This window comes from Mustela putorius, unplaced genomic scaffold (assembly GCF_011764305.1).
Source record: "Mustela putorius furo isolate JIRA1106 unplaced genomic scaffold, ASM1176430v1.1 tig00003869_pilon_pilon_pilon, whole genome shotgun sequence".
NCBI classification, from domain to species: domain Eukaryota; kingdom Metazoa; phylum Chordata; class Mammalia; order Carnivora; family Mustelidae; genus Mustela; species Mustela putorius.
The window spans coordinates 4,617,626-4,636,231 of record NW_025422021.1 but is presented as its reverse complement, the minus strand read 5'-3'; the positions used below and the strand labels follow the sequence as shown (position 1 = coordinate 4,636,231).

Sequence of the window (18,606 nt, the reverse complement as noted above, 5' to 3'; positions counted from 1 at the left end):
GACAGTAACCTAGTCTGTAAAGTCATTTTGGTAGATAACAGAATGTTTAAATGGAACTCTTTCTGACTTTATAGTTGAGAACAACAGACACTACATTCTAAAGGGAGGTTCTAGGCCATTCTAAAGAGATGACTCCAAACTACTTCTGCTACCTTCAAGCTAAGGTACTCATTCCCCATCTCTGCATTGTATGAGACAAGGGAAACAATTCAGGAGAGGAGCCAATATTGAAAATCTTTTGGTTAGGGTTTTTTGAGGGTTTCTTAAAAAAACCATGTGTAGAACCCAATATGTATACTCCCAGAGAGTGTCACTGATTCGTGCCTAAAAATTCTAGGGGCACCTGGGTGGCTCAGTCAGTTAAGCAGCTGCCTTTTACTCGGGTCATGATCCCAGGGTCCTGGAATTGAGCCCCTCATCGGGCTCCTTGCTTAGCCGGGAACCTTCTGCTTTTGTATGCCACTCCCTCACTTGTGTTCTCTCTCTCTCTCTGTCAAATAAATAAAATATTTAAAAAAAAGAAAGAAAAAAATAAAAATTCTAAAGGTTAAGGGGCAGAAGGAGAGGGCTACTTTGTGCAATCTAACAGTCAAAGATATGTGATTTCCATAGGCCAAATGGACCAATGAGACATAACTAGGCTTAAAAGGACTCTGACCATTGAAGCAATGAACCGATGAACAAAATATGGTACAGACTGACAGTGGAATTTTATTCAGCCTTAAAAAATAAGGAAATTCTGACACAAGCTACAACATTAATGAAACTTAAAGACATTATGCTAAGTGAAATACGTCAGTCATAAAAAGGCAACACTGTATGAATCTGCTTATATGAGGTATCTAGAGGAGTCAAGTTCATAGACATAAAGTAGAAGAGTGGTTGCCAAGGGCTGGAGAGGGGAATGAGAAGTTAGTATTTCATGGCCACAGAGTGTTAGTTTGTGAAGAGTAAACAGTTCTGGAGATGGATGTCGATTGGTGATGATTACACAACATTGTTAATGCACTAAATGCCCGTGAACTGTGTACTTAAAAAGGGTAAACTTTTTTTATGTTGTGTTTATTTGACCACAATAAATAAAAGAGAAAAACAAACATAGATCCTAGGAAAGAGGACTTTCTGAAGGAGTGAGATGATCCCCATGGAGGAAAGATCTGTATGGGCCACTGGAAACCAGGGCCTGAGAAAGGATTATGACCCGTCAGTCAGGAAAGGTAAACCCACATCAGGGACTGTCAACAGGAGATTCCTAGCCCCCAGAACTCTCCAAAGAATTCATGAAAGGCACTCACAATAAAAAGAGAATGTTGGTGCTTGACACAGAGGGCCTTGACACCAGGTTAGGACAGCACCGGTCATGTAAGAGTTTGCTCTTTATCCTATTTCCATTTTGTTCCCTGCACCTGTCTTGGGAAGGAGGTAAAGTGAAGAAGAATAAAGAAGCTCACTGTGACCCTCTCCTGACCATAGTTTCTGATCCCAGGGAAGGGGAGGCACTCAGATGCTATTTAACATCTGAGTGTATTAGAAAGCCTAGAGGAGAGCCAGAGAGTTCATCCAGGAGTAGGGAAGATTGGTTCAAGAGGGTAGGTCTAAAGAAAGAAGGATGAAAAAAAGAATGGAGTGACATTCTGTTAGCATCTTGTGAGTCTAGTTGTGTGAATTACCCCATTAGAGAAATTTTTCTCCTTGGAGCTTAGGAGATTTTGCATGGCAGAATTATCTCCAGGAAGCCAGGTTGGCCCCTTAATCATCATCTAAGGAAATAGCCCAGGGAAGATGGTATCTTGGAGGAGATCTCCCCCAAAATAAATAAATAGAAATAATTGACACTCGTGGCCTATAAAGGAGAAGGGGAATATGGAGGTATGCTGTATGAGTCAGTGGCCAGCAAGACCGCTGCTGGTGACCATCAACTCTTCTAATATAGCCCAAGCTGTTTCCATTTGAAATGTTGACATGGCAGACCAAAATAATTATCTGTGGCTGCGTGCATTCATTTATTCAATATACTTTTGTTGAGTGTCACTCTCTATAAAACACCAAAAGGAATAAAGAATAGCTAGGACATAATCACGTACGTTAATGCAAACACGTTCTAGCAGAGGAAAACATACAGACTCCCAATTAACTATAATCTAGGACAAAGACAGGAATAAGTAAGCATGGGATTTAAAAGATTTATAGGAAAGATTAGCCTTAAATTCAGCTTTGAATGACATAACAACTTTGAGGGGAGACAGCATAGTTGGAACAGAGAGTAACTGAGGTGGAAATGATATTAAAGATCAGACAGCAGAGAAGCAGGTGGCTGATTTGGAGACTACGAGGTAGTTGAGTTTTTTTGTAAGTAGCATAGAATACTCTGAAAAGAGAAATGAGAGCCAGCGGTAGCAAGATAGCTTGGTATGAACTTTCAAAGGGCCCCAAAGACCAGGAAGTTTGTACTCTGATAGGTAATGGAGGAGTAATTTAGGATCTCTGAGTGAGTGAATGATGCAATCTGAAATATGGTTTAGGAAGAATAGATAGATGGCTATTACAATCGCTCAGTCAAGAGGTAATGAAGCCCTTAAGTGGAATGGCTGCTGTGGCAATTTGAAAGGAAGAAATGGATGGCAGAGGACTTGGGGAGCTAGAATCAATGGGGCTTGGCTCCTGATCGCACATGCCTTTTCCACACCCTCTGTCTGACCCTCATCCCTTCCTTCCTCTGATCATAGGAGGGTAAAAGGTGTCCCTTAATACACTGACTTCTATTTCCTGGAAAATTTCTCATCAGTATCAGGTGAGTCTTTATTTGAATTTTCTATGAAAGACACCCCAAAGGACAATTCTTGGTGTTCAAAATGAAGAATATTCTAATTTACTTTCATACTGTATTTTCTTTGTCCACTGGACTTTCAGGTGAAGTTTCCCCCTTTATCATAGGATTCTTACACTCAGAAAATGTGAACATCCATTAGTACACTTTCTGTGAAGCTCTTGGCACTCCGGTAGAATGGAACCCAGGATAATAAAACTAGAGTTATTAAAAATGATGGTAAATTCCTCTCTTTGTTCCATTATTCAGCTTTAAGAGAATTTCTGCTCTCTAAGAGTCTTAGATTATTAGTTTTACATATTTAGGAAAAAGAACTTTAAGAATCTAATTATATAACTAAATTATGAGAAATTAAGAAAAGCAGTCATCAAAGTAATAGTGTTTTATACTTCAATTGTTAAACAAAATACAGACAATGTATTAATCACTTCAGTTTTTAAAGGCCAGAAAAGAAGAAAGTATGTGGTATGTTCATACTGCGATTTTTTTGTCATTTGTGGATTAGGTTAAAACGAGCTGAAGGGACGCCTGCGTGGCTCATTCGGTTAAGTGTCTGCCTTCGGCTCAGGTCATGATCCCAGGGTCCTGGGATTGAGTGGAAGCAGGGAGCCTGCTTTTCTTTCTGGCTGCCGCTCCCCCTGCTTGTGCGCTTGTCTCTCTCTCTCTCTCTCTGACAAATAAATAAATAAAATCTCTAAAAAAAAAAAAAAAAAAAAAAAAGGAGCTGAAGTTGCCAGTATGTGGCAAAAGGGAAGGGACCCCTAGCCTGGCAGGTCTTTAGTAGAGACTTTACTCTTGGTGATGTACAGCTTTCGAAGACCTGCATGGCTATTTTTGACATGGGAAAATTTGTATTTACACCTCCTGGACTTCTCTGTAGAAACCTACAGGGTGACAGGAGCCACAGAAAATGGGCCTGCATTAAGTAAGCCCTGGGGCCCAGGGGGAGCGTGGGGTGCAGGGGTGAGGCTTGGGGCGCAGGGGTAACACTGCCGGGATGCTCAGTGGCGAAACATGGAGCGTGCCAAGTATCTAGGAAATTAGGGATCTATTCGTAGTTGAAACTTCAAGCAGGAAATGATCCTTCTCATTAAAAGGAGCAAAAAATTGTATCTCTTCCCCAGCCCCTCAATCAGCACAGTTTTACACAACTCTTGGTCTGAGCATTCAGGACTTGCTGCAGATTAGAGGGCAGCACGTGCTCTGGTTAATAGGACAGGTAGCTTTTATAAAGTGCTTACTGTAACTAAACACTCCCTCAGCGCTTTCCCTGCATTGCTTTATTTAACTGTTAAAACACCCTTCTTATCATACCCATTTAACATATGAAAAAAATAAGATTGAGAAATTTAGTTGTCCAAGATCCAGAGCACCTGAATCAGGATTCAGTCCTAACTAGATTGATGAGACCAATGTCAAAGACAGGGCTCTAAATCATCTCCCTGCATTGCCTGGCACTTAAAGCCAGCAGCCTCCTTCTGCAGTGGGGGAGGGCGCCTGGGGGGCTCAGCTGCTTAGGTGTCTGCCTTTGGCTAAGGTCATGATGTCGGGGTCTTGGGATGGAGCCCAGCATTTGGGCTCCCTGCTCAGTGGGGAGTCTGCTTGTACCTTTCCCTTTGACCCTTCCCCCACTCTTATGCTCTCTCTCTCAAATAAATAAATAAAATCTTCAAAAAATAAAAATAAAAAATGCCTGGTAGAAAGGATTCTTAAAAGACAAAAGAATGGGGGCACCTGGGTGGCTCAGAGGGTTAAGCCTCTGCCTTCAGCTCAGGTCATGATCTCAGAGTCCTGGGATCGAGCCCTGCATCAGGCTCTCTGCTTAGTGGAGAGCCTGCTTCTCCCCGTCTCTCTCTCTGCCTGCCTCTTTGCCTACTTGTGATCTCTGTCAAATAAAGAAATAAAATCTTCAAAAAAAATTTAATAAAAGGGGCACCTGGGTCGCTCAGTGGGTTAAAGCCTCTGCCTTCGGCTCAGGTCATGATCCCAGGGTCCTGGGATCGAGCCCTGCATTGGGCTCTCTGCTCAGCAGGGAGTCTGCTTCCTCCTCTCTCTCTGCCTGCTTCTCTATCTACTTTTGATCTCTGTCAAATAAATAAATAAAATCTTTAAAAAAATTAAAAGAAAAACAAAACAAAACAAAAAAAACAACAAGAGAATGTTGTGTTGGCTCTCAAGAGTCTCCTGAACATGCAGGAAGAAATGTGTTCTCATTACCTCTCTAGGCCATGAAATATGCATGCCCACTTTCTGGGGAGGGAAAGGCTTCTAGGGGGGTTATTGTCACTGGGAGCTGTGGGATGGATGACTTCTCTTCACTCTTGTTGTCAAATGAAAAAAAACACACACACTGCACAAAGACTATATATATATATATATATATATATATATATATATAGTATATGTATATATGAATTGGAAAGCTACATTTAGACAAAGATCTTGTGCAAGATCAAGCAGAAAAAAAACTGAAGAGAATAAGTAAAAAAAAGAGACAACACAAGTAGAAGAAGAACCTGCCCAGATCCAAGTAGGAAGTCTTTCCTTAGCTACACTAGAGAAAGAGGAGAGTGTCATCCCAGGTCCTTGGGAAGGAGGGATGGAGATGATAGAAGAATGGCAATGCGGGTGGTTCTGTCCCCTCTGGCTTGTGCGTCCTCTCTGTCTCTTGCTTATTATTGTTGCTGCTGTTATCATTAGTGTCATCATTATTATTTTACCTTAAAATATTTGCTGGATTATTTACATTCCTATAAAGTAACAAACTCTTTTCTGGAAGAGGCTGGTTATAAATAAAGGTTTTTAATAGAAATATTTACATAAAATTTTATTATTCACGTGCATCTATAGTATTTATAAGTACATAAATTTAAAATATATATATTCATTCAAAAGTTAAGGTATTTTATAGTATATGTAGATCTCATTTCGGAGTTTGGGTTTAGTAGCTCTCAATAAATCTTTTGTCTTCATAAAGCCCTGAGATAAGACATTCTTCTAGATATTCCTGCATATGGATTCCTGGGTGAGGGAGTGGGATGAGGGAACTCCCCAAAACACACTGATCATCACAGATCAGAGTTTGGTATCTAGTGAGGTAGGGGTTGAGTGGGGCGGGGAGGGATGAAACCACGATGGTGGCACCAGAGTTATAACTGGGCAAGCACACAGAACATATAACTGCACATACGAGCCACTTCTGAAAGGGTGAGACTGCCATGAGGCCCAGACTTGGGCTGGAAATTTAGGAGTGTCAGTAATAATTTTTGTGTGTAAGGATAGAAGGTATCTGAGTTGCACAAACAAGAAGGTATTCACTATGAACCCAAATGAGCAGTTCCTAGGTGAGGAGACTGTGGTTGTATTAGCACCTTGTAGGTAAAGGGAGATGTGGCTCCCTGAGGGCAGGTGGGGACTAGGCCTTGGGAGAGTGTTGCCTCTCATTGGTGAATGGCAGCTCTTGCTTCAACCCACGCCCTTCTCAATGGCATGAAGATCCACCAGGGGGCAGTGAGGAGCTCGAATGTGGGTGTGTAGGAGCTGCACTGTGTGTGAAGTATAACATGACAGGATCAAATAGGTTTGTGTGGGACTAGTGTACAGTGTGTCCTTTTCAAAGTTGCAGAAACAAAGGAACTGAAGCTGGATGAGGCAACTCTGTAGAGTTCAAAATTTGAAGATGGTGAAGGAGTCGTGACAACATTTGTTGTTCAAAATTCCTGCCCTCTTTTCTTTCTTAAAATCTATGGTGATTTCTCAGTAATGAACATACTACTGCAAGCAATAATGTGGTGATTTTTGGTATTACTATAATTTTATTTATGGAATGTTAAAATCTCATGTATCACCTCATTTAATTCTCACAACTGAGGTAGGTGACAGAGGTAGGATGTGAAAATTCTTTTGCACATAGAACTTAATGCTTTATTATTGATTCATAGGTTGCATATTTACAGTTTACTTGTTTATTAATTCATCCTGAAGATATTATTTTTATTCCTTGTTGTAAAGATATTATATATAAATAAAGCAGAACTCAGTGGGAAAACCAGAAAAAAAAATTCCCTTCACTGAGCAGGAGAATCCCTTTCACCCATTCTTTCCTTCCTCTCTCCCTCCATCTGTCCAAAAACCATTTAATAAATGCTTTCTCTGTGCTAAGTGCTCTGGTAGGCACTGCGGATAAGATTATAAAAAAATAAATTCTCCGTGCTTCCAGAGTTCAGAGTTCAATTAAGGGTAGAAAAGTTTTTGGTAAAGAACTAATTTTATGTCTTTAAACCTTAAATCAAATTGCTGCAAGTACCACAGTGTTGCCTACTTATCTTCTCCCTTGGTTTTATCTTTCTACCAATATCTTGCTTGGTACACAGAATATTTTGAAGATTGCCCATGTATTATATTGTGCTGTTCTAGATGATGTCGTGTATTATGTGATATTTTATCTGTCCTACTTAATAAGTATTTCACAGAATCTTTGATGATAGCTACAGACCAAAAGTTGGGGAAAACAATAAATCTTGCATCAAAACCAGCTGGGATTTTGCAAATCAATCAATGTGATACACCACGTTAATAAAAGAAAGTACAAGAACCATATGGTCCTCTCAATAGATGCAGAAAAAGCATTTGACAAAGTATAGCATCCTTTCTCGATTAAAACTCTTCACAGTGTAGGGATAGAGGGAACATACCTCAATAACAAAAAAAGTCATATATGAAAAGACCACGATGAATATCATTCTCAAAGGGAAAAAATTGAGAGCTTTTCCCCTAGGTTAGGAACACAGCCAGGATGTCTACTATCACCACTGCTATTCAACATAGTACTATAAGTCCTAGCCTCAGCAATCAGACAATAAAAAGAAGTAAAAGGCATCTTCAATGACAAAGAAGAAGTCAAACTCTCGCTCTTTGCAGATGACATGCTACTCTATGTGGAACACCCAAAAGACTACACTCCAAAATTGTTAGAACTCCTAGAGGAATTCAACAAAGCGGCAGGATATAAAATCAATGCACAGGAATCAGTTGCCCTTCTATACATTAACAGCGAGACAGAAGAATAAGTAATTAAGGAGTAGATCCCATTTATAATTGCACCAAAACCAATAACCTAACCAAAGAGGCAATGTGTCTGTGCTCGGAAAACTATAGAACACTCATAAAAGAAGTTGAGGGAGACACAAACAAATGGAAAAACATTCCATTCTTGTGGATTAGAAGAACAAATATTGTTAAAGTGTCTATGCTACCCAAAGCAATCTATACATTCAATTCAATCCCTACCAAAATACCATCAACTTTTTTCAGAGCTGGAACAAATAATCCTAAAATTTGTATGGAACCAGAAAAGACTCTGAATAGCCAAAGAAACATTGAAAAAGAAAACCAAAGCTGGTGGCATCACAATGTCAGACTTCAAGCTCTATTACAAAGCTGTCATCATCACGACATTATGGTACTGGCACAAAAACAGACACATAGATCAATGGAACAGAATAGAGAGCCCAGAAATAGACCCTCAACTCTATGGTCAACTAATCTTCGACAAAGCAGGAAAGAATGTCCAATGGAAAAAAGATAGTTTCTTCAATAATAGACTCAAGATGGATGAAAGACCTAAATGTAAGACAGGAATCCATCAAAATTTTAGAGGAGAACACAGGCAGCAACCTCTGTTACCTTGGCTATAGGAAATTCTTGCTAGACTCGTCTCCAAAGGAAAGGGAAACAAAGGCAAAAATGAACTACTGGGACTTCCTCAAGATAAAAAGCTTTTGCACACCAAAGGAAGTAGTCAAAAAACCAAAAGACAATTTACAGAATGGGAGAAAATATTTGCAAAGGGCTTACCAGATAAAGGACTCATCTCCAAAATCTGTAAAGAACTTATCAAACTCAACACCCAAAGAACAAATAATCCAGTCAAGTATTGGGAAGGAGACATGAAGAAACAAACAAACAAAAATAATAATAAAGCTACTCTATGACCCAGCAATTGCACTATGAGGTATTTACCCAAAGGATACAAATGTAGTGATCTGAGGGGGCACCTGCACCCCAGTGTTTATAGCAGCAGTGTCTACCCTACCCAAACTGTGGAAAGAGCTGAGATGTCCTTCGACAGATGAATGGATAAAGAAGATGTGTGTGTGTGTGTGTGTGCGCACAAACAATGGAATACCTCTCAGCCATCAACAAAAATGAAATCTTGCCATTTGCAACGACGTGGTTGGAACCAGAGGCTAAGCAAAATAAATCAATCAGAGAAAGACAATGATCATATAATATCACTTACATGTGGGATTTAAGAAACAAAACAGGATTATAGGGGAAGAGAGGAAAAAATAAAACAGGACAAAATCAGAGAGGGAGACAAACCATAGGAGTCTTAACCATGGTTTACTGGTTAACCCAGGGGAGGGAGGTGGGGGGATGGGGTAACTGGGTGATGGACATTAAGGAAGGCACATGATGTAATGAGCACTGAGTATTATATAAGACTGATGAGTCACTGACCTCTACCTCTGAAAGTAACAATGGGTTATATGTTAATTAATAGAATTTAAATAAAATAAGAAAAATGGTATAGATTTAGATTGCTGCTAAAAAAATAATGGTTTTGGAGCAGAATACTTTTAAATCTTTACGTTTCTGTTCTAATGCTGTAAGTAGAGTTCAACATCTTAGTACTTTAAGAGAATATTGTACCATTTGAGAAAAAGCAGCAAGCTGGGACTCAGAGGAGAACTCTTGTTTTCAGACTTAGTCTGAGGGGAGAGGCAGTTTACGTCTGGGGAATAGGTCAGAGTTCTCAGTGGGAGGTGTACATGTTTGTGGCGGGGGAGTTGGAGAATGACAGAAGCTTCCCTCACTTGGGTCACATATCTTCACAGTGAAGTTTTCTTCTATGGTAAGAAAAGTTGTGAATTTCCAGACTACCTTTACATATTCAAAGTAAGTTCATAATGCATTTAATTTTAAATAAATCCTAACAAATTATTTTTGCATCATCACTTTTAATAAAACTAACACATAAAATCTATATCTAACTGTGCAACATATGGATGGCCTTTAAGGAATCTGTGAATTCCCCAAGACTGTATGCAAAATTGTGTGCATATGTGTCCTTGTCCTAGAGAGGGTTAGTGGCTTTCATCAAATTCAAACACATGACTCTAAAATAACTAAAGCCCAATGAATAGGTAATTAAAAATTGAGAAATTAATCCCATAATAAGGACGTTTTCTCTCTCATAAAATGAGAGCTTTTAAAGCATATAATTTGGACATAAATACTGACTTACATCAAGAGCCACGGACTGCTTGGCCCAAGACTTCTTCACTTGATTGTACATAATTGTGTTGTTGATGCCCAGGCCACAGAAGATGACAAAAGCCTAGGAAAGAGAAAGCCTACTAATTAAAAATTACAATAATTCATTGGTATAATCTAATATGAAAGCAGGCAGTCATCAGAAATGGGTCTGAAAATATAACTTTATTGTACACAGAGGTAGGCCTTGGGGAAATATACACATTAAAATTCTTAATTACTATTGTCATGTAACAGTTTTATAGCTCACATTGCACATGAGAAAAAATTATTAATATAATGTCCTGGTGAAGAAATGACTTTATAAATTTAAAACATACTTATAGTCTTATCAAATGTGTTCTTAATTTATTTAGGTTGTGGACTGGTTTTGAGTAATTTCATTCCATTAAACTAAAGCACCCTCTTTCAGTGGCTAGGCTATAAAATATTTTGGTGAAGAAACCAAGTGGGCGTACCCATTAGGTAAATGTTAAAAGGAAGGAAGATAGATCTAGAACCAGTTTGTAAAGAAGCTGTGAGGTATTCTCTCCTAGAGGAAAAATAAGCATGAGGTTTCCATGTTGGCTACTTTGTTGGTGCAACGTGTACAAGGATGCCTGTTTGAGGCCAACCTTTCCAGCTAGAGGGCAGACTGGAATAAAAGGAGGCTTGAAAACCCAAGAAAGGAGATGACTGAGCATGCAGTGGAGCTGGCTGGCGGTCTCGCCACTATACACACACTCTTGGCAGATTTTGACAAGCTGCCACCAGGAGACTAGTGGTGACTCAGCTCTAGCCTTTGGTGCACAAATTTATTTTCTTACCTCAAAAAGTCGTTGATCTGCATCATCAAAAGCTTTCCCGTCGAGTCTATTTAACACTTGAGCCACTCCTGTGGGAAGAGTTTGGTTTACGCGGTCATTTTTAGCACTGGCCACTGTGTTACTATAATCTAATAAAGCCCAGCTGACTTAATACCTCCCTTAGGTAACTTCAGACACTGAGTTTAATCTCTGGTCTCCCCAGTGCCTGCTGTCGCGTGGGACAGATCTGAGGTACATCGATGCAGTCTATCTTCAAGGTTGTGATATCTAAGCTGAGTCACAGTGAAGCCTGAAGTTCTACCAGCATCAGTCTGATTCCTTAAAAATGGTTTTCAAGAGGACTGTGCACAGTGACTTGGATATATCTGACATATATACACATGCATATATACATATATGCAATTAGCTGTATCACTGATTGTTAATAACTGTGTGTATACACATGTGTGTGTATACAAAGGTATCTGTAATTTTTTATGTTTTCAATCCTGTGGAACACAGCGCTTGAGTGAGGCAGGATGGCATTGTGATTAAGAACACGGGCTCTGAAAGACAGTTATCATGTGATCTCACTGATCTGAGGAATTTGAGAAACAAGACAGAGGATCATAGGGGAAGGGAGGGGAAAATGACACAAGATGAAACCAGAGAGGGAGATAAGCCACAAGAGACTCTTAATCGCAGGAAACAAACTGACGCCTGCTGCAGTGGATGGGCATGGGAGGGATGGAGAAGCTGGGGGACGGACATAGGGGAGGGTGTGTGCTATGGCGAGCGCTGGGAATTGGTAAGACTGATGAATCACAGACCTGTACCCCCGAAACAAAAAATACATTATATTTTAGTTAAGAAAAAAAAAAAAAAAAAAAGAACATGGGCTCTGGTGTCACACTGTCTCATTTCACATCTCAACTCCACCATCAGCTGTTACCTAACATATTTGAGCCCTGAAAGTCCTCATCTTCAAAATGGGGATGAAAATGTTGACTATCTCAGAGGCTATGAAGATGAAATGAGATAATGTTTGAATGTTTTAAAGCATGTTGCTCACATGGAGTGAACATTCAAGAAATGTGGGGGATGGTGGCGCAGTTAACCTTCAAAAGAACAAAAAGGTTAGTTCTGCTGCCTAATACCGATGGGGTACATACAGTTCTAGCAAACTTAACTCCTATGTACTTTCTCTGTCTCAAGTTCATTTCCAGTACTGTACCAGATGTTTTGGGGCAAGACTCTCAAAACATACAGTTCTAATGAGAAAAACTGAACAATCTTGAAAATCATTCTCCCATGTCCCCATTTGGTACAAACCAAACACAGTTATAATTCTAAAGAATGCTTGAATTTTTTTAAAACACCTAAATTCCCACTAGGTAAGTAAGTCATCATATGCTAGAAGACATTAAATAATGATGTGTGTATGACGTATATAATGAAACAGAAGTCTTTGGCATGTAAAAGGCAAACTGCAGTCTTGATTTTTTTTTAGAATTTTTTTTTCTTTTTAAAGATTTTATTTATTTATTTGACAGACAGAGATCATAAGTAGGCAGAGAGGGAGGCAGAGAGAGAGAAAAGGAAGCAGGCTCCCTGCTGAGCAGAGAGCCCTATGTGGGGCTCAATCCCAGGACCCTGAGACCATGACCTGAGCCGAAGGCAGAGGCTTAACCCACTGAGCCACCCAGGCGTCCCTGCAGTCTTGATTTTGAAAGAATAATAGATGTTTACTGTTAGGAATGAAAGCTAGGACTGTATTTGAGATTGCCATTGGACATCAACAGCACAGAAACAGTGTTTCTTATGTCCTTCCTCTTCTCTTTAAACTTAAATATATTTAAAAGTATACATGATGCAACTCAATACTTCGTACTAGGGGTTCAAATTCCCAAATCTTTGAACATTCTTTATGTTCATTGATGTAGAAAAATTTTTCTGCAAAAAGCGAACTGATGAAAAAAAATTCTGTTATAATCCAAGCCTTGACAATATTTCCAGAATACTAAATCCTTTGATAAGTAGCAGGGTCTTACAGTTTAATAGGCAATGTTGGGGGGAAACAAAGAAAGGCCAATGCACTAATTACCTTACATCTCTTAGAAAAAATCATGCTTTAATTATGTTTCAATAATTTTAACTAACACCTCCACTCTTTATAACTTCTCTACCTTACCCACTGACTTCTTTCTTAGATTTAATACTTTCCTGATAGAGGTTCTGAGGGGAGGGAAAGGAGCAAAGGAGGGAGAAAAACTTGGAAACTGTTGGCCCACAGTTCTGTTATTCTGGGTCAAGTATAACCTATTTCAGAATCATCCAGACAGAAAGATGCTGCACAGTCTATATGCTGCACAGTCTAATAATGCATGTTCTTTTCCTTTGCATATACTCCACCTATAAAAGCACAGACTTAAGCACACAGATGTAGTGGGAAAATCTGTAGAGGAGTTGGGACAGCCTGACTTGTAACCCTGATCCTGCAACTAACATTCTGTGACTTTATTCTGGTCTTTGTGGGATTCCCCCACCCCACCTCGATTTCCACAAAGTAAGATAAGAGAGTTCTATCAGTTGATTTCTGAGATCCTCTCCAACTTCAAAATTATTGGTTTAAAGAATAAATTTTTGTTCATTGTTCTGGCTCATGTGGATTCATCAGGAGTCTACACCTATGATGTGATGTGAGGGAATGAAAATTAGGTTGATGAGTCCTGGACATAAAAGAGGGGATCAGCTATCACTTCTTGGCCTTTTTGCTAAGATCAAGTGCAAAAGGGGGGAACAGGCTAAAGAAAAAGATGTGGTGTATTTTAAAGTAAATTTGTCTTTCTTTATAAAAGAAGTTTGTACTATGTGGCACAGTTGGTTAAGCATCTGACTCTTGGTTTTTGGCTCAGGTCATCATGTCAGGACCGTGACATTGAGCCTTGCATCAACACCACGTTCAGAATGGAGTCTGCTTAAGTTTCTCTCTCCCTCTCCCACTGCCCCTCACCTGCACCCTCCCTTAAAATTAAAAATAAAAAAAAAAAAGAAGTTAAAAAGAAGTTTGAACTATTTAGGTAATGTCTTACCAATTATTTGGTGGTTGCTATTCCAAATAGGGACGCAGAGAACAGATCTTATATGAAATCCTGATATCTGGTCAGCCTAGGATATAAGAAAGTAGTTAATTAAAATTAAACATTATTCACCCATTTCTGACTTAACAGCTTACCACTCTTCATAACAGACATTTTAAAATAACTTTAAAAAAGACACGTTAAATCTATTTTTTAGTGCAGATACTCACCTGCCTCTCTTAATTTAAAACATCACAATAAACATCAAGCCCCAACCAAATATGAATAAACCAAAAGTCCCTACAGAACACTACCTCCTCCAATCCCTGCAGCCACAGAGATCTGAATGTAAAACTCTTGATCATGATCATACCACCAGACAAAAATTCTAGAAACTGTTTCTGCCCTGAGTATTTAAGACATTTTATTTAAACTAGTGGTCAAGTCTCTTTGATTGGGCACATCTGTTAGTGAAAATGTTTTGAGCCTATAATGTTACCATATGCATATATACTTTTAATAACTTCTCTCTCTCTCTCTTATTTATTTATTTGTTTAGTCTTGAGAGAGAGAGAGAGACTCTTAAGCAGGCTTCATGCCCAGGGGGGGCTCAATCTCACAACACTGAGATCATGACCTGAGCTAAAATCAAGAGTCAGGCGCTTAAGCAACTGAGCCACCTAGATGCCCCAGTACTCTATATTTTTAACATCACTAATTTATTATATATATTATAAAGTCATACACAAAAAATTAAAGTTGCCATATGAGAAATGTAGAGGTTCAGAGATCTTCTTTCTATACTCTAGACTGTCAGATGACATACTTAAAATATGAAGATGTAATTACCAGGACCAAAAACCATTCATTCAGTAATAAGTTCCACTTAATATTAAAACCAATGGTCCATATCTAACTGTTAGATAAGAAGACTGATATGGTTTTGGTGAATTCATATGACCTTGATATCTAGTGAGAAAGGTCAACATGTCATCCCAATACTATAAGAAAAAAAACAAGATATCAAGGTTTTATATGGTTATTGGGATAAAAAAGGTACTTTTAAATGTTCATTGTAGGGGCGCCTGGGTGGCTCAGTGGGTTAAAGCCTCTGCCTTCGGCTCAGGTCATGATCCCAGGGTCCTGGGATCGAGCCCCGCATCGGGCTCTCTGCTCAGCAGGGAGCCTGCTTCCTCCTCTCTCTCTGCCTGCCTCTCTCCCTACTTGTGATCTCTGTCAAATAAATAAATAAAATCTTAAAAAAAAATAAATGTTCATTGTAGAAGTTAAGAGCTACATATTTTAAATATTTGAAATTGGAAGTTCATTTACACTCCTAAATGTTTAGGTGATTATTTTTATTTTGTTATTTTTATTTTATTAAGATTATTTTTAGATTGTTTTGGTTTTCCTCTGAGAAATTAATTTTCCAGATATCTTCTATTCTTGATACCAGTATGTTTGTTTCTTTTTTAAAAGTACTTGTTTGGTTTTGTTCAAGAAATCTTTCCCTACTCCTAGCTCATGAAGATATTTTCCAATTCTTTTCCTAAAATCTTTATTGTTTTAGCTTTCACATTTAGATTTGCAATCAAACCAAAAGTGATTTTTGAGAATAGTGTGAGCTAAGAGTCAAGCCTCTTCTAACAACTATTTATTTGTCACCTCCTATGCACCACACACATGGCTGGGTTTTGAGGATACAAAAATGAATTTAAACAATTATGTGAGGAGCTCACGGTGTGGTAAAAATAGAAACAGTTAAGCTAAAATAAGGGTCCAAGTAAAGCAATTTCAAAATACTATAGAAAAGCCAGCAACTCTGTTTAGAGAAATCAAGAATAGCTTTAGATCCTTACAAGTGTGTCGTCAAGGACAATGATGGCGCTGGATGTTCACTTCCTGTCAGGCACTGGGTTCAACACCTTCACAGGTATTACCTCATATACTTGTTAAAACAATCCTGAAGGTAGGTACTGTTTACTTCCTCCCTCTCAGGTAAGACCCAGAGAGATTAACTGCCTTGAAAGTGAAGAGACTGGTTCAGAGAAAGTCAGATAATAACAAACACATCCATCAGAGTTATCGTCCAAAAGAGACAAAGTGGTTTTCTTTCTCTCCCTCAGGCTAGAGTCTGACTTACAGCAATGCTAGGGAGCAGGAAGGAGGAGGTCCATTGTACAGAGGTCTGGGTGGTATCAGCTGCAGACTTGGGCTAGCCAGAGCAGCGCTAGGATGTTTGGGTCTGCTTTGTTCCGCTGAGTGTCATACACAGCGGTTGGTAGTCCCGAGCCAGCACAGAGAAGGAGGGACAGTTGCCTCTGCCAAATCTGGGCCAGCTGAAGTCCCACTCTAACCTTTCCTGAGAGATCTGAAGCAGCTGAGGAACGAGGTTCCTCAGACGAGAACATGTGGTGAGTAAAAGAAACAAGGACAGAGACAGCTCGAGAGGCTGGTGGTGAGAAAAACAAACCTCAGGCTGTTGATCAGTGAAATAAGAGAGAGTTTTGTTTACCAAAAATCATTATTGTAGTGCTCCCCAAAGAATTTCTTATTCTGAGGAGGCTCTCCCATCCCTGCCGAGGATAACATGGAAATTTTTCTGGTTTGCCTAAGAGCGGCTGGAGTTCCCTGATGTGGGGAACACAGTCTGAGCAAAACGATTCCGAGTTCAAGTTACAATTGAGATGGTGGTGGGAGAGAGGGGGTTGCTGAGGCACGTCTCCGAGTCATCAGCCTCTGGTTTGGAGGGAGTGAGTAAAATCACCAAAGAAGAGCTTGTGCAAGGAAAAGGCGAAAAGGATGAAAATTGAACTGGAGGGGACCTGGTATTTTGGGCGGAATGAAGATGACCGGGTCAGTGCCTGGGATGGAAGAGAGCTCCAAAGCTCATGCTCGTAAACTTAAGGCTTTATAGCATTTCTAATGTGTGAATACACTGCTACGACCTTTGCGGAAACAGATTTATTGATGTGTATCCAGACTCTAAAAAGTATAAATATCCTTCAACCCATCAATCCTTGTGTCTAGAAATTTATTCTATGGTAGCTATTATAGCTACACACAAACGTTACATAGAAAGGTGTAAATCATAGCATTACTAATGATGATGCTAGGGACTTGGTTAAGGAAAGCACAGCACATCTACACAATGGAATATTATCCATCGAATGTAAATAGAAGAATATTTGTTAAACATGGACATTTTTAATACATCAAGTGATAATAGTGTGGGTATCTATAGGTGTACAAAGAGTTATCATGTATGTTGGAAAATCCTGGAAATATAACCATAGTAATTACCTTTGAATTGTTGGCCTATGGGAATTTCTGTTTCTTTACTTTCTAAGTAGACTTTTCTTTTTAGAACAGTTTCAAGTTCACAACAAAATGAGTGCAAGTACAGAGAGTTCCCATCTCTTGCCCCACACCGGCACCTTAGCCTTCCCCACTAGCAACATCAGTGTGCTACATTTGTTACAACTGATGAACTCACCCTGATACATCATTTTTCCTACAAAGTCCCCAGTTCACATTATGGTTGGCTCTTGAAGCTGTACTTTTCATGGGTTTTAACAACTGCCTAATGGCCTGTATCCCCCATTACAGTATCACACAGAGGAGTTTCACTGCCCCTCAGAACTTCTCTGTTCCACCTGTTCATTCCTCCATCCCTGCTCAGTTCTGACCACCACTTTTCCTCCCCAGTTTCATGTTCAGTGTGTACATCATGATGATCTGATGCATGTATATATTGTGAAAGAATTCTGCCTAGGGGAGTTTTTAAACTACTATTTCTGCTTTCTAAATTTTGGATAATGAATTACTTGTAGACAAGGGGGAAAGTTATTTTCTAAATAGAACTGACGTGGAACAATAGCGTCAAATTTTGCAGCATAGTCAACTAGGATAAGCCCCCCGAAATGGGTCACTGAAGCACCAAAAATGGGATGAATGAAGACAAAGACAGGCAAGGCAAGAAGGGATGGGACGAGAGACAGAATTCAAGTGGTTAATTCTAGAGGAGAGGAAGGCCACACTCAGAGAGTGGAGTTGGACAGATCCAACACTGGAGGCTTGACACAAGAGGACAGGAGGAGCAAAAAGAGAATGCTGAGAATGTCTTTAAATCATTCCCACTGCAGCTGAGGGAAGGAAAGGAAGCCGACGCTAATCGGCGATGAGAAAAAGGAAGAAAGCGTGGTAATGATCAGCAGGCTTGATGAGCCCAGCACGACGGGAGATGGGGAGAAAGCACAGCAGAATATGATGAGGATGAATTTTTTTATTTTAAGATCATTAAGGCAACCCCCTCTCCCCACCAACTTGTCTATCGGTGGCAATGCTGTTGTTTCTGAAAAATGGTTAGTCGATATGACCATACGAAACAGCAAGGGCTGAGAGCATGTATCGTCCTCTGCAGGGGCTAAAGGAGAAGAGATGAAGCCCATCAAAGGAAGCACCAGACGTCTGAAGAATGAACCCCAAACAGGAGCGAAGAAGGATAACAAAGTAGGCAGGAAAGAATCATCTCTGTTTATCAGATAACCCAGGTGTTCAGATCATATCAGTCCAT

General features: G+C 39.6%; 1 protein-coding gene across 2 annotated transcripts in view; it reads right to left on the bottom strand.

Moving 5' to 3' along the window:
* PDE11A (phosphodiesterase 11A) overlaps nt 1–18,606 on the bottom strand; it is a 427,278-nt gene that overhangs the window by 154,207 nt on the left and 254,465 nt on the right. For both annotated transcript variants that reach the window (XM_045066809.1, XM_004768993.3), the window contains exons 7-9: nt 14,043–14,118; nt 10,972–11,039; nt 10,137–10,229 (exon numbers count right to left, since the gene is read on the bottom strand). In XM_045066809.1, coding sequence (XP_044922744.1) covers nt 10,137–10,229; nt 10,972–11,039; nt 14,043–14,118 — 237 coding nt within the window. The remainder of the gene's footprint in view (nt 1–10,136; nt 10,230–10,971; nt 11,040–14,042; nt 14,119–18,606) is intronic.